Source organism: Aythya fuligula, chromosome 7, assembly GCF_009819795.1.
Source record: "Aythya fuligula isolate bAytFul2 chromosome 7, bAytFul2.pri, whole genome shotgun sequence".
Taxonomy (NCBI): domain Eukaryota; kingdom Metazoa; phylum Chordata; class Aves; order Anseriformes; family Anatidae; genus Aythya; species Aythya fuligula.
In genome coordinates, this window is record NC_045565.1 from 5,573,911 (window position 1) to 5,584,492 (window position 10,582).

The 10,582-nt window shown below is 66.2% G+C and overlaps 3 protein-coding genes across 3 annotated transcripts; 2 read left to right on the top strand and 1 right to left on the bottom strand.

Annotated features, from left to right (window-relative positions):
- Positions 1–322: 322 nt before the first annotated feature.
- On the top strand, positions 323–3,846 carry SAR1A (secretion associated Ras related GTPase 1A). The gene is made up of 7 exons (XM_032191734.1): positions 323–352; positions 551–624; positions 1,124–1,243; positions 1,652–1,717; positions 2,312–2,415; positions 2,791–2,922; positions 3,037–3,846. Exons 2-7 carry the CDS (start codon positions 567–569, stop codon positions 3,151–3,153), a joined length of 597 nt encoding a protein of 198 aa, XP_032047625.1. The 5' UTR covers positions 323–352; positions 551–566; the 3' UTR covers positions 3,154–3,846.
- Positions 3,847–4,478: 632 nt separating this feature from the next.
- On the top strand, positions 4,479–6,386 carry TYSND1 (trypsin domain containing 1). The gene is made up of 4 exons (XM_032191123.1): positions 4,479–5,446; positions 5,542–5,672; positions 5,768–5,947; positions 6,038–6,386. The coding sequence occupies exons 1-4, from the start codon at positions 4,479–4,481 to the stop codon at positions 6,241–6,243; spliced, it is 1,485 nt and encodes a 494-aa protein (XP_032047014.1). The 3' UTR covers positions 6,244–6,386.
- Positions 6,387–6,462: 76 nt separating this feature from the next.
- On the bottom strand, positions 6,463–9,915 carry SPOCK2 (SPARC (osteonectin), cwcv and kazal like domains proteoglycan 2). Its single transcript, XM_032191068.1, has 11 exons — positions 9,682–9,915; positions 9,563–9,571; positions 8,710–8,755; positions 8,490–8,604; positions 8,297–8,384; positions 8,096–8,192; positions 7,877–7,990; positions 7,577–7,783; positions 7,423–7,485; positions 7,154–7,294; positions 6,463–7,061 (listed from the first exon to the last, which is right to left on the bottom strand). The coding sequence occupies exons 1-11, from the start codon at positions 9,898–9,900 to the stop codon at positions 6,916–6,918; spliced, it is 1,245 nt and encodes a 414-aa protein (XP_032046959.1). The 5' UTR covers positions 9,901–9,915; the 3' UTR covers positions 6,463–6,915.
- Positions 9,916–10,582: the final 667 nt, after the last annotated feature.

The following is a 10,582-nucleotide window of genomic DNA, read 5'->3' on the forward strand; positions in this document are numbered from 1 at the left end:
TACTGAACCCGCGCTGCGCCTCACTGCTGGGGGGGGGGGGGGGGGGCAAAAAGGGGCTGAAAAGGGGCCGGGGGGGGCCGAGAGGGGCCGGGGCGGCGGCGGGGCTCGAACCCGCGGCCCTGGGGGGAAAGGGGCGGGGCCAGGGGTGGCGGGCGGCGCTAGAAGGGAGTGGGCGTGGTTTGGGGGAGGAGAGGGCGGGGCATGCTGCGTGGTGGGCGGGGCGTGACGTCAAGCCCCAGAGCCGACGTGGGAGCCAGCGCGGCGGGCCGGAAGCGGGCGTGACGCCATTTCCGGCGGGGAGCTGGCGGCGGAGGAGGCGGCGGCGGCGGAGCGGGGCCGGGGGCGGCCGCAGGTGGGCGGGGGGCGGCGGGGCGGGGGGGGGGCCTTTGGGGGCCTTGTGGGGCCCTTTTGGCCTTTTGGGGCCGTTCCGGGTCTGTGGGGCCGGCCCGCTGCGTACGGGCCCCTCGGGGAGGCTCCGTGTCCGGCGCGGTGCCCGCAGGCCCGGCGCTGCCCCCCCCCTCACCCCTCACCCCGCCGCGTGTGCCCGCAGGTGTCGGCCCGCAGCGATGTCGTTCCTGCTCGAGTGGCTGTACAACGGCTTCAGCAGCGTGCTGCAGTTCCTGGGTGAGCACCGCCAGCCCCCGCTGCCCACACGCACCGGGCCAGGGCGCGTCCCGGCCCCGAACTGGGGAGGAACCGGGTGTGAGGGGGTTATCCCGCTGTGCTGCTTCCCTCCTCGCGCTTTTTTCCTCTCTAACCCGCCGCTATCCCTTACGAGTTTAACTTCAGACCCGTAAAATTTCCGTGTTTATGAGCAAAAATGTAAAACTTACGTAGTTGTGGGCAAAATTTCCGTGTTTAAGGACCAGCTGTGGGCAAAAACTGCTCTGTGCCCATCCCATGGGACACTTCCCTGCGTGCTCCTGCAAAAACAACTGCTTACATACAGAGCTCACAAAATAACTCACAAAATGCTGGGTATTTTGGCAAAATCCAGGGCAGGACTTGCCACTTTTGCCACTCTTTTACCCCTTGTTTATTCAGGAGGCTCTGCTGGGGATTGGGATTCGTGTCCCCAGGTGTCCCTGTGCCGCTTGATGTGTGTGTCTCTGCTTCCTCACAGGGCTGTACAAGAAGTCTGGCAAGCTCGTCTTCCTGGGCCTGGACAACGCGGGCAAAACCACCCTGCTGCACATGCTCAAGGATGACCGGCTGGGCCAGCACGTCCCCACGCTGCACCCAAGTATGTGGGGTGCTGGGGAGCTTCTGGGGACCCTCCCAGGACTGCAGGTCTTGAGGGCACAGCTGAAACGTGTCGGTGTCCCAAATATAAAGGGGGGAGGTGGAGAATCGGCGTGGTTCGGTGAGCAGCACGAACCCGTCCTGGGGAGGGAGAGGGCTTCTGGTGAAATATGTACCGGAGGATGAGCACTGCGCATTAAAACATCTCCCTAAGTGGGGAGGGGGAGAAATTATTCCCTTCCGTTGTGATTTCATGGAATAATCTTGGTGGCTGAATTCTACAGAGAAAGGATAAAGGATATTTTATATAAAAAAAGTGTGATGTTTGTATGCGGCCCCAAAAATCTCTGGCCATGGCACCTTCTCCCTCTCCCTGAAGCACAGCCTTTATTTTTTTTTTGCCTTTCAGCATCAGAGGAGCTGACGATCGCTGGAATGACCTTCACGACTTTTGACCTGGGTGGACACGAGCAAGGTAAGCGCCGGCTGGCCGAGCTGGACACACCGAGTGGGGTCAGCCCCCCGATTTCCCCGAGATTCTCCTGCCACCTTAAGAAAAATCTGCCAAAACGTGATGCTGGAGAGTGCTAGCAATTAGCGCTACCTAATTATTTGTTGCCTGGAAGTGCTTACGGAGCTATATGTGGAAATAACCCCCTGGCTCCAGGAGACCTGTTATTTCGGTGGCTGAATGCTCTGCTCTATGCTGGCAGTTTGGGGAAAAAAAAGCTGCCAGCTCACGCTCTGCTGCCTGAAATATTTTTAGCCGTAGAAGACTTGGATGTCACGGGATTATTCTTTTGAACAGTGGCTGAATTTTTATCTTTAGGCTTAGTTTGTCGAATTTCCAAAAGAAAAGCAAATCTGCTTGGTTTTTAAAGCCCCCCTTTCAGCTGCTGCAACCCCAAGGTTCCTCGGGGGCTCCAAATGTGCCTTCCCCTTCCACGTGCTGCCTCCCTCCACCAAAACGAGCCGGCAGCTGGCTGGGCAGGGCTGTCCTTGTGCTGTGTCCCCGTGTCTGTCCCCTGGAGGCAGGCTCACAGCGCGGTGCCTGTCGCTTGCCTTGCAGCCCGCCGCGTGTGGAAGAACTACCTGCCGGCCATCAACGGCATCGTCTTCCTGGTGGACTGCGCCGACCACTCCCGGCTCATGGAATCCAAAGTGGAGCTGAACGTGAGCCCGGCTTTTCCTTTCTGTCACCCTCGAGTTGCTAAACTAGACAAATCTCTTCTTTTTTTTGGGGTATAACTCGTGAGTCTTGTGCTTTGGACTTGCCCTCTTGCACCGGCGGTGTCCAAAGTGTGCTGCTGTGGGGATCTTTGGTGCAGGGGGTGGAGCAGTTTGGGTCCCCTCGCTGTGGGATCCTTTAAATGGTGTTGGAAACAGCCCGTGTGTTTAGCTGCAGCCTTCTTCTGCCAAACTTTTGGGAAAAACCCCACCCACGGGAGCGCTGTAGCACCAAAAAGCAACCCCTGTTTGGCCGCAGAGCTCAAAGAAGCAGTCGTCTGCAGCGATGGGCGCTGCCTGACTCGTTTGTCTTGCTCGCAGGCCCTCATGACAGACGAAACAATATCCAACGTGCCAATCCTCATCCTGGGAAACAAAATCGACAGACCAGAGGCCATCAGCGAGGAGAAGCTGCGGGAGATCTTTGGCCTTTACGGACAGACCACGGGAAAGGTAGGGAGGGGGAGCACGGCGGCGCCCAGCGCCTGAGCAGGGCTTGCTGGCCGGGTGGCGGCGATGCCCAGGGGGAGGACGGGAGAGCTCTGACCCCTGGCTGGGCTTCCGCAGGGAAACGTGCCACTGAAGGACCTGAACGCGCGCCCCATGGAGGTGTTCATGTGCAGCGTGCTGAAGCGGCAGGGCTACGGCGAGGGCTTCCGCTGGCTATCGCAGTACATTGACTGACGCCCGGCGCGGCGCTCCTCCGGACTGATCCCCTTCCTGGCTTCCCGTGGGCTTCCCGAGGCCGCGCCGAGCCTTCCGCACACGTCCTGCCGTTGACCGCGGCCGCCCCGCCGCACAGTGGTGACACGCAGCTCTTTTCCCCGGCCCGCCGGGAGCTCCCGGGGATAACGGGGCTGGCGGGGCCGGGGCGATGCGCTGCCGCGTGCCGCGCCGCCGAAAAAGAGCGAGATCTCACCACTGTGGTCAATTGACTCAAAGAACAACACGGAAAACGAAGCAATTATATATTTTTTAAAGGAAGCGTTGACGTAAGCGGCGTCCCATCTAACTTTTTAGGTTAACGTTCATCCTGTTTAGTCCAGAGTCCGTTTAGTTTTTTTTTTTTTTTTTTTTTAAATATATTTAACGATATTCTTTAGATCTTTCGCAAATTGCTGAACAAAGCATCATGGTATTAGAAGTCCTCAGCAAACCAACCTAGCAGGCGGGCTGCGAGCCCAGGGCACCGTGGGGACAGCAGCCGAGCTGGCGCGAGGCACCGGGCTTTCATTTTGGGGAGGAGAGAGCCGCGGAGCCGTGCTCGGTGCCCGTAGCGTGGAGGTGTCTGACATTTGCATATCGTAAGGTGGTTAATGTAGGCTTAAACCGGTTTCTTTTCTACTCTTCTTCTCTTCTTTTTTCTTTTTTTTTTTTTTTTTTGTCGGAAGTTCCATGGCTGTCTAGCGCTCACGTTCAGTTCAATAAAGACGTGTCTTTCTCCTCCAAAGGGCTGCGGCGCCTCCCTCTAGCCCGGCTGCGCGGGCACCTGGGCGCGCTCGGTGCTAGCGCCCCGATCCATGCGGGGCCCCTCGCCGCAGGAGCTTTGGCTGCAGATTTGGGACCCGGATGGACGGGAGGCGCAGAGCCACGCAGGATGGGGCCAGCAGAGGCAGGTGAACGGGCTGGAGGCCAGGCTCAATCCCTGAGCACCACAAACCCTGAGCTCCAAGCCCCCGGGGGGGCAGCACGGGGCGTTTTAGGGGTTTTGGTGCTGCTCCCTGGTGCACCAACCCCCCTGCATCCCCCACCCGCTGCATGGCGCTGCCGTAGCGCGGCTGCAGGGGGCGGTGGCTGCTCGCAGCGCCCCGCGCACCCCTCCTGTGCCACGTCGACCGCCCCGCCTCCGCCTCGGGGCCGTGACACCCGCAGCCCGCACCAATGGTGGCGGGAGGCGGTGCCGCACGTCACGCAGGAGCAGCAGCAGCAGCAGCAGCAGCAGCAGCAGCAGGCCGTGGCGTGCATCGCCCGCGCTGCATCGCCCGCGTCGCTCGCGCCGCGCCACCGCCATGTCGGCCGAGCTGCCCTGCTGTGTGGTCAGCGTCGGCGCCGGCGCCGAGCCCTGCAGCTGCAGCGGGGTCATCCTGTGCCGCGGCCCCGGGCTGGTGCTGTGCCACGCCGCCGTCTTCTCGCCCTTCCTGCAGCCCGGCCCGGAGGCCTGGTCCCGCCACCAGGCCCTGCCGGCCTCCGTCCTGCTGCCCGGCCTCCGCGTCCGCCTCCTGCACGCCGCTCCCCAGCTCGGCGCCCCGCCTGCCCTGCAGGAGCACGAGGCCCAGCCTCTCGGCTTCGCACGCTGCCAGGCCTTCGCCCGGGCGCTCGCAGGGCTGGCGGCGAACTGGTGTGGCGGCGGGGAGGACGAGGGGGAGGCCGAGCAGGAGGCCGCCGCCGCCTTGCCCTGGTTCGCTTGGCTGCGGGCTCCCAGCCTCGATGTGCCGGGCGGAGGCTGGACGCCCTGGGCCTCCGCCGGCGACCTCCACAAGGGCGCGGCGCTGCTGGCCTGCGGCTCGCCCTTCGGCGCCCTGTGCCCCGACCTCTTCCTCAACACGCTGAGTGGCGGTGTGCTGAGCAACGCGGCGGGCGAGGGCAACGCGCTGCTGCTGACGGACGCCCGCTGCCTGCCCGGCACCCAGGGCGGCGCCGTCCTCCTCGGCCCCGCGGCCTCCCGGCCCCGCGTGGTGGCCGTCATCGCCGCCGCCTCCTGCGGCGCTGGCGGCCGGGGGCTGGCGCTGCTCTGCTCGCTGCACGCTGTCCTGCAGAGCAGCCGCGGGCTCCTGCGGCAGCTCGGGGAGCCCCCGGCCCCTCCGGCCCCGCTGGCGGCGGTGCCCGGAGCCGCGGCGCTGGGCTGCGTGGCGCTGGTGGAGAGCGGCGGCTCCTGGGGCTCGGGCACGCTGCTGGCCCCGCGCCTGCTGCTCACCTGTCGCCACGTGCTGCAAGCTGGCACCACTCCACGTGTCACCCTGCGGCCCCACGGCAGCCGGTGAGCACAGCCAGCGAGCAAAACTACCCATTTCTCTTATTACCACAAGTTTAAGCCCTAATTGTGTTGTTTTTTCCCAAAAAACCCGCTCGCAGGGCCACCGTGCTGCAGGCCCGCCTGCTGTTCGGCGCCGCCGAGGCGTCCCCGTTCGACGTGGCCGTGCTGGAGCTGCAGGAGCGCGCCCCCGGCTTCCAGCCCCCCCGCCTGGCCTCCGCCTTCCAGCCCGGTAAGCACCAGCACTGGTGGGGGACGACACACACACAATATTTGGGGTGAAAACAGGCTATTTGAGGGCACCGAGCTCACCCCACTGTCGCGCAGGGGAGGCGGTGCTGGCTCTGGGTTTCGGGGCGCTGGGCCGGGCGTGCAGCCCCTCGGTGACCGGGGGGGTGCTGTCGGCTGTGGTGGGGGCCCCCCCGGTCATGCTGCAGAGCACCTGCGCCGTGCACCCCGGCTCCAGCGGCGGCCCCCTCCTCGCCGCCAGCGACGGACGCCTGCTGGGTAAGCCCCTGCCCTTCCCCTCACCCCCCCAGCTCTTTTTGGACATGTTTCCCCCCTCCCTCGGTGACATCTCGCCCCCTCCCCGAGCAGGGATCGTGGCCAGCAACGCGCGGGACAACGCGGCGGGGGCCACCTACCCCCACCTCAACTTCTGCGTCCCCGTCACGCTGCTGCAGCCCCCCCTCGCCCGCTACCTCCGCACCCGGGACCCCGCCGCCTTCGCCCCGCTCGACGCGGGGGACGAGGGGGCACGGGCGGCCTGGAGGCTGCAGCAGAGGCCCCCCAGCAAGCTGTGACCCCCCCCCCCCAAAAAAAAATTGGGGGGCTGTTTCTATAAAGACTGTGACTCGAGCCCTGCTGTCCCCTGGTGCCCTCTGCAAGAAGAGTGGGGGGATGAGGGCCCCCCCCCCCATATAGGGGAACCCTCTGGCCTCATGCATTTGGGGAGGGGGTTTGGGTGTGCTATGGGGTGTGGGGGGGGATATTTGGGGCTGCCAGGAAGGGGCGGGCGAGCGTTGGACACAGCACGGGGCGTTTATTTCACAACACCGCAGCAGCGCGAGCACAGCACGGAGATGGAGGGGGCAAGGTTAGGGGGGCAGCTTGGGGTGGGGGGTGGATTCTTGTTGTGTTTTTTTTTTTTTTTTTTTTCCCCATTTTCTGTCCCAATTTTCCTTTATTAGTGCCGTTGCTGACCACGCTAGGTTCTACCCCCCCAAATAAAATAAAATAAAATAAAAAAGCGCAAAGGGGGGGGGGTGCGAGCTCGGGCCCCACGCCGCTCGCTCGCTTCCCCCCGACCCCCCTAAACCCCCCTGCCCGCCGTGGGGCCGGCCCGGGCGAGCGCCCCCTCGCCCCATCCCACCCCTGGGGCCGGGGGGCTGCCCCCCACGCGCTGTTCTCGGGGGGGGGGGCTCCGGGGAGGGGAGGCTGCCCCCGCCCCGGGCCGTGCCTCCCCCCCTCCGCTTCTACCAGATGTAGCCTCCGTCGTCGCCCTCGCCCGCCTCGGCCTCCTCTTCCTCAGCCTCCTCGCCGGCCTCCTCGGGCTCCTTCTCCTCCTCGTCCTCCCAGCCCACGCTGCTGCCGAAGTCTCCCGAAAAGCCCGTGGTGTCCTCTGCAGCCAGGGGGCAGGGAGAGGCTCGTGGAGGGGGGCAGCCCTCGCCCTGCCTCCCCGCTGCCTCCCCACCACCTCTCCTCGCCGCTTACCGCAGTCAGGGCGGCCGCGGGCGCGGGTGCCGCTCAGCTCGGTGCCGTGCTGCTGGTCCACGCACCAGCACTCCCCGCCACCCGGCGCGCACTGCGCCCGCCGGTAGTACCCGTCCTCGTCGCAGCTGGGGACGAAGGCGCCTGCGGGAAGCCAGGAACCCCCCCCCGCCGCGCCCCGAAACACGTGCAGTGCAGGAACAGCCCCGCCACGGAGCCTCCGCCGCAAAGTTGGGGGTTTTGGGGGTCTCAGAGGTTCCCCCCCGACTCACCCGGTGCCTTTTGGGCGGCTTCTTGCACCTGCAGCCTCTCCAGCTCCCGCAGGCACGGCGGCTCTGCGGCAGCACCGCGCCATCAGGAGCACATCTCCCCCCAAACCTCACGGCGTGCACCCCCCAGACCCCGCAGCACATCCCCCGCACGCACTTTCCCTCCAGAAGCAGAAGCACCACTCGGCGGCGGAGACGCGGCCGTCCCGGGAGGCGTCGCAGGAGTTGAAGAAGGCGCGCACGCACACCTCGTACTTGTCCAGGTTGATGGCCGCCAGCTCGGGCTGCTCCAGGAACCGGTCCCCGCTGGTGTCCAGCCGCCCGAACATCCACCCCACCGCCTCCTTGCAGCCGGCCGCCAGCGCTGGGGGGGCGAGGACGCGGCCCCGTGGCTCACCCGGCCCCGTGGGGACTCGGGGGGGAGCCGGGGAAGGGGGCGCACAGCGGCGGGACGCACCGGTGCCGGGGGGCCCGCTGCCGGACCCGTTGTGCTTGGCGTTCTCCCGCAGCAGCTGGAACCAGTCGCGCAGCCGCTCGCCCAGGTCGGCCAGGTCCTGCCCCGTGCACAGCTCTGCGGGCACCGAATGTGGGTGTGGGGGGGATTTTAGGGGGTGCTGCAGTGTTTTTGGGGGGGGCACCCCCGTTCCGAACCCGTGGTCACCCCCAAAACACTCACCCTGCTTGCTGTCAGCGGGGGCCGGGCAGGGGCACTGCCCCTCACACCGTGCCGTCAGCTGCTTGCCGGCCAGGCACGCCTGCTGCTCCAGCTTGCACTGCGAGGCGTGGGGAGGGAGGGAGGGGGGGGCACACCGCAATAATTACAGGGGTCACGCGGCACGCCCCCCCCCCCAAAAAAAAACACCGCCACCACGCTCACCGCCGAGCTGTACGTGTGGCCGTCGGAGCCGCAGACGGGCGCCAGCGGGGCGGCGTGGCAGGGCTTGCAGCCCCCGCGCTGCTTGATCCTGCAAAGGCAGCGGGCGCTCAGGAAGCCCCCCCAAAAACAATAAAGCCCCCCCCCCCCCCCCCCAAAAAAAAACAACACAATAACGCCCCCCCCAGCCCCGTACCTGTGCTCCAGCTTCTTGCGGCTGATGCACATGGCGCGCTGGTAGCCCTGCGCCACGCACACCTTGTGCCGGCTGCATTTCACCTTCTGGCACGGGTCCTTGGTGGTGTCCAGCGCTGCGGGGTGTGGGGGGGCACGGGGTTTTGGGGAGCAAAAAGCCGCGTTTGGGTGCTGTGTCCGTCCCCTCTCCCCCCCAAAATAAAAGCAGGGCAGGCTGCTACCTTCATCCGTGGGCTGCCCGTCCTCCCAGCTCCTGATGTAGTCATCCTGCGGGGCACAGGGGGGGCAGCTGCCGGGGGGCCCCCCCCTGCGCCCACGGAGCCCCCCAGGGTGCTGCGGGGGGGTGCGAGCCGCGTCCCCGGCCCGGCAGGAGGAGCAGGTGCATCGCACGCGGGCACTGCGAGCAGCCCTGCGCCGCACGGGGACACTGCGCGCGCACGCAGGTGCTGCACGCCCCTCTGCCTTGCACGCGGGCGTTGCACACACGCATGCACTGCACATGCCCGGGCGCTGCGTGCAGACGGAGGCACTGCACACCCATGCACGGCGTGCACACTGCACACGGGCACGCAGCGGGTGCTTGCACCCTCATGCACCGCACAGGCACGCGCTGCACACCCCCGTGCACCGCACACACACACACAGCCCATTCATTGCACACCCCTGTGCATTGCACACACGCATCCCCGTGCGCTGCACATCCCGCTGCATTGCACAGGCACATCCTCATGCACTGCACACCCCCGTGCGTTGCACACCCCTGCCCGCTGCACACGCACATCCCCGTGCATCGCCGCCCGTGGTGCATTGCACATCCCCGTGCGTTTCCCCCCCCTCTGCATTGCACACGAGCATCCTGCTGCACCGAACCTCCCGGCGCACCGCACGTCCTTGTGCATCGCACACCCCCACTCTCCGCACACCCCCGTGCATCGCACACCCCCGTGCATTGCACACAAACACCCTGCTGCATCGCACACCCCGGTGCACCGCACACCCCCATTCCTTGCTCGTCCCCGTTCCTTGCACACCCCCACCCGTCGCACACCCCACGCCCCCCCTCCCCGCTCTCACCTCCACCTCCTGCGCTCCGGGCGGCAGCGGCATTGCAGAGGGGGAGAGGCCGGAGGCTGGGGGTGAGCCGGGCGCCCCGCAGCCCCCCGCCGCCCCCCGGCCCCCCGCGGCTCACTCACGTCTCGGAAGCGGTTCCAGTGCCGGATGCGGCCGCCGTACTGCGCGATGGAGGACAGCCACTGCTCGTCCTCCAAGAAGTTCCCTGCCGGGGCGCTGCCCGTGCCGGTGCCGGTGCCGGTGCCGGTGTTGGTGCCGGTGCCGGTGCTGGTGGCGGTGCCGGGCAGCAGCAGCAGCAGCAGCAGCAGCGGCAGCCCCCGCAGCGCGCCGCAGCCCCGCATCCTGCCGCAGCGCCGCCGGGAGCCGAGCGGGGCCGAGCGGGGCCGAGCGCAGCCGAAGGGAGGCGAGGGGCGGCGAGAGGAGCCGAGAGGAGCCGAGAGGAGCCGAGCGCGGCCGGGAGGGGCCGGGCGGGGGGCGAGGGGCGGCGCCTGCACCTGCGCCGCTGGGGGGGGGCGAGGCCTGCGGCCGCCTCAGGCGCCCAGCACCAGCCCTCAGACCCCAAAGGCAGCAGAGCACCAGAGCCCAACGCGCCACAGCCCAAAAACCAAGCTCCCGGCACACCAGAGCCCCCAGGTCCCAATGCACCAGACCCCAATGCGCCAGCCCTCAAGACCCCAAGACACCAGAGCCACGCACAGCAGACCTCAAGTCCCCAACACACCAAACCCAACCAAACCCAACCCAAAAGCACCAGACCCCAACGTGACAGACTCCAAAATACCAGACCCCAAGACCTCAGGACACTATACTCCAGGACACCAGGACAGCAGCCTTCAGACCCCAAGGCACCACACCCCAACACACCAGACCCCAAGACACCAAATCCCAAAACACCAGCCCTCAGACCCCAAAACACTAGACCCCAACACACCAAACCCCAACGCACCAGACCCCAAGACCTCATGACACCATATGGCAGGACACCAGCCTTCAGACCCCAAGGCACCATGCCCCAACACACCA

Excerpts from the sequence above, each read along its gene's own strand:
- SAR1A (XM_032191734.1), top strand. The coding sequence starts at position 567 with ATGTCGTTCCTGCTCGAGTGGCTGTACAACGGCTTCAGCAGCGTGCTG. Across the intron at positions 625-1,123 it reads CAGCGTGCTGCAGTTCCTGG|GGCTGTACAAGAAGTCTGGC; the intron begins GTGAGCACCGCC and ends GCTTCCTCACAG. Across the intron at positions 1,718-2,311 it reads CCTGGGTGGACACGAGCAAG|CCCGCCGCGTGTGGAAGAAC; the intron begins GTAAGCGCCGGC and ends CTTGCCTTGCAG.
- TYSND1 (XM_032191123.1), top strand. The coding sequence starts at position 4,479 with ATGTCGGCCGAGCTGCCCTGCTGTGTGGTCAGCGTCGGCGCCGGCGCC. Across the intron at positions 5,447-5,541 it reads CTGCGGCCCCACGGCAGCCG|GGCCACCGTGCTGCAGGCCC; the intron begins GTGAGCACAGCC and ends ACCCGCTCGCAG. Across the intron at positions 5,673-5,767 it reads GGCCTCCGCCTTCCAGCCCG|GGGAGGCGGTGCTGGCTCTG; the intron begins GTAAGCACCAGC and ends ACTGTCGCGCAG.
- SPOCK2 (XM_032191068.1), bottom strand. The coding sequence starts at position 9,900 with ATGCGGGGCTGCGGCGCGCTGCGGGGGCTGCCGCTGCTGCTGCTGCTG. Across the intron at positions 7,784-7,876 it reads CAGCGGGCCCCCCGGCACCG|CGCTGGCGGCCGGCTGCAAG; the intron begins GTGCGTCCCGCC and ends TCGCCCCCCCAG. Across the intron at positions 7,295-7,422 it reads AGCCGCCCAAAAGGCACCGG|GCGCCTTCGTCCCCAGCTGC; the intron begins GTGAGTCGGGGG and ends GGCTTCCCGCAG.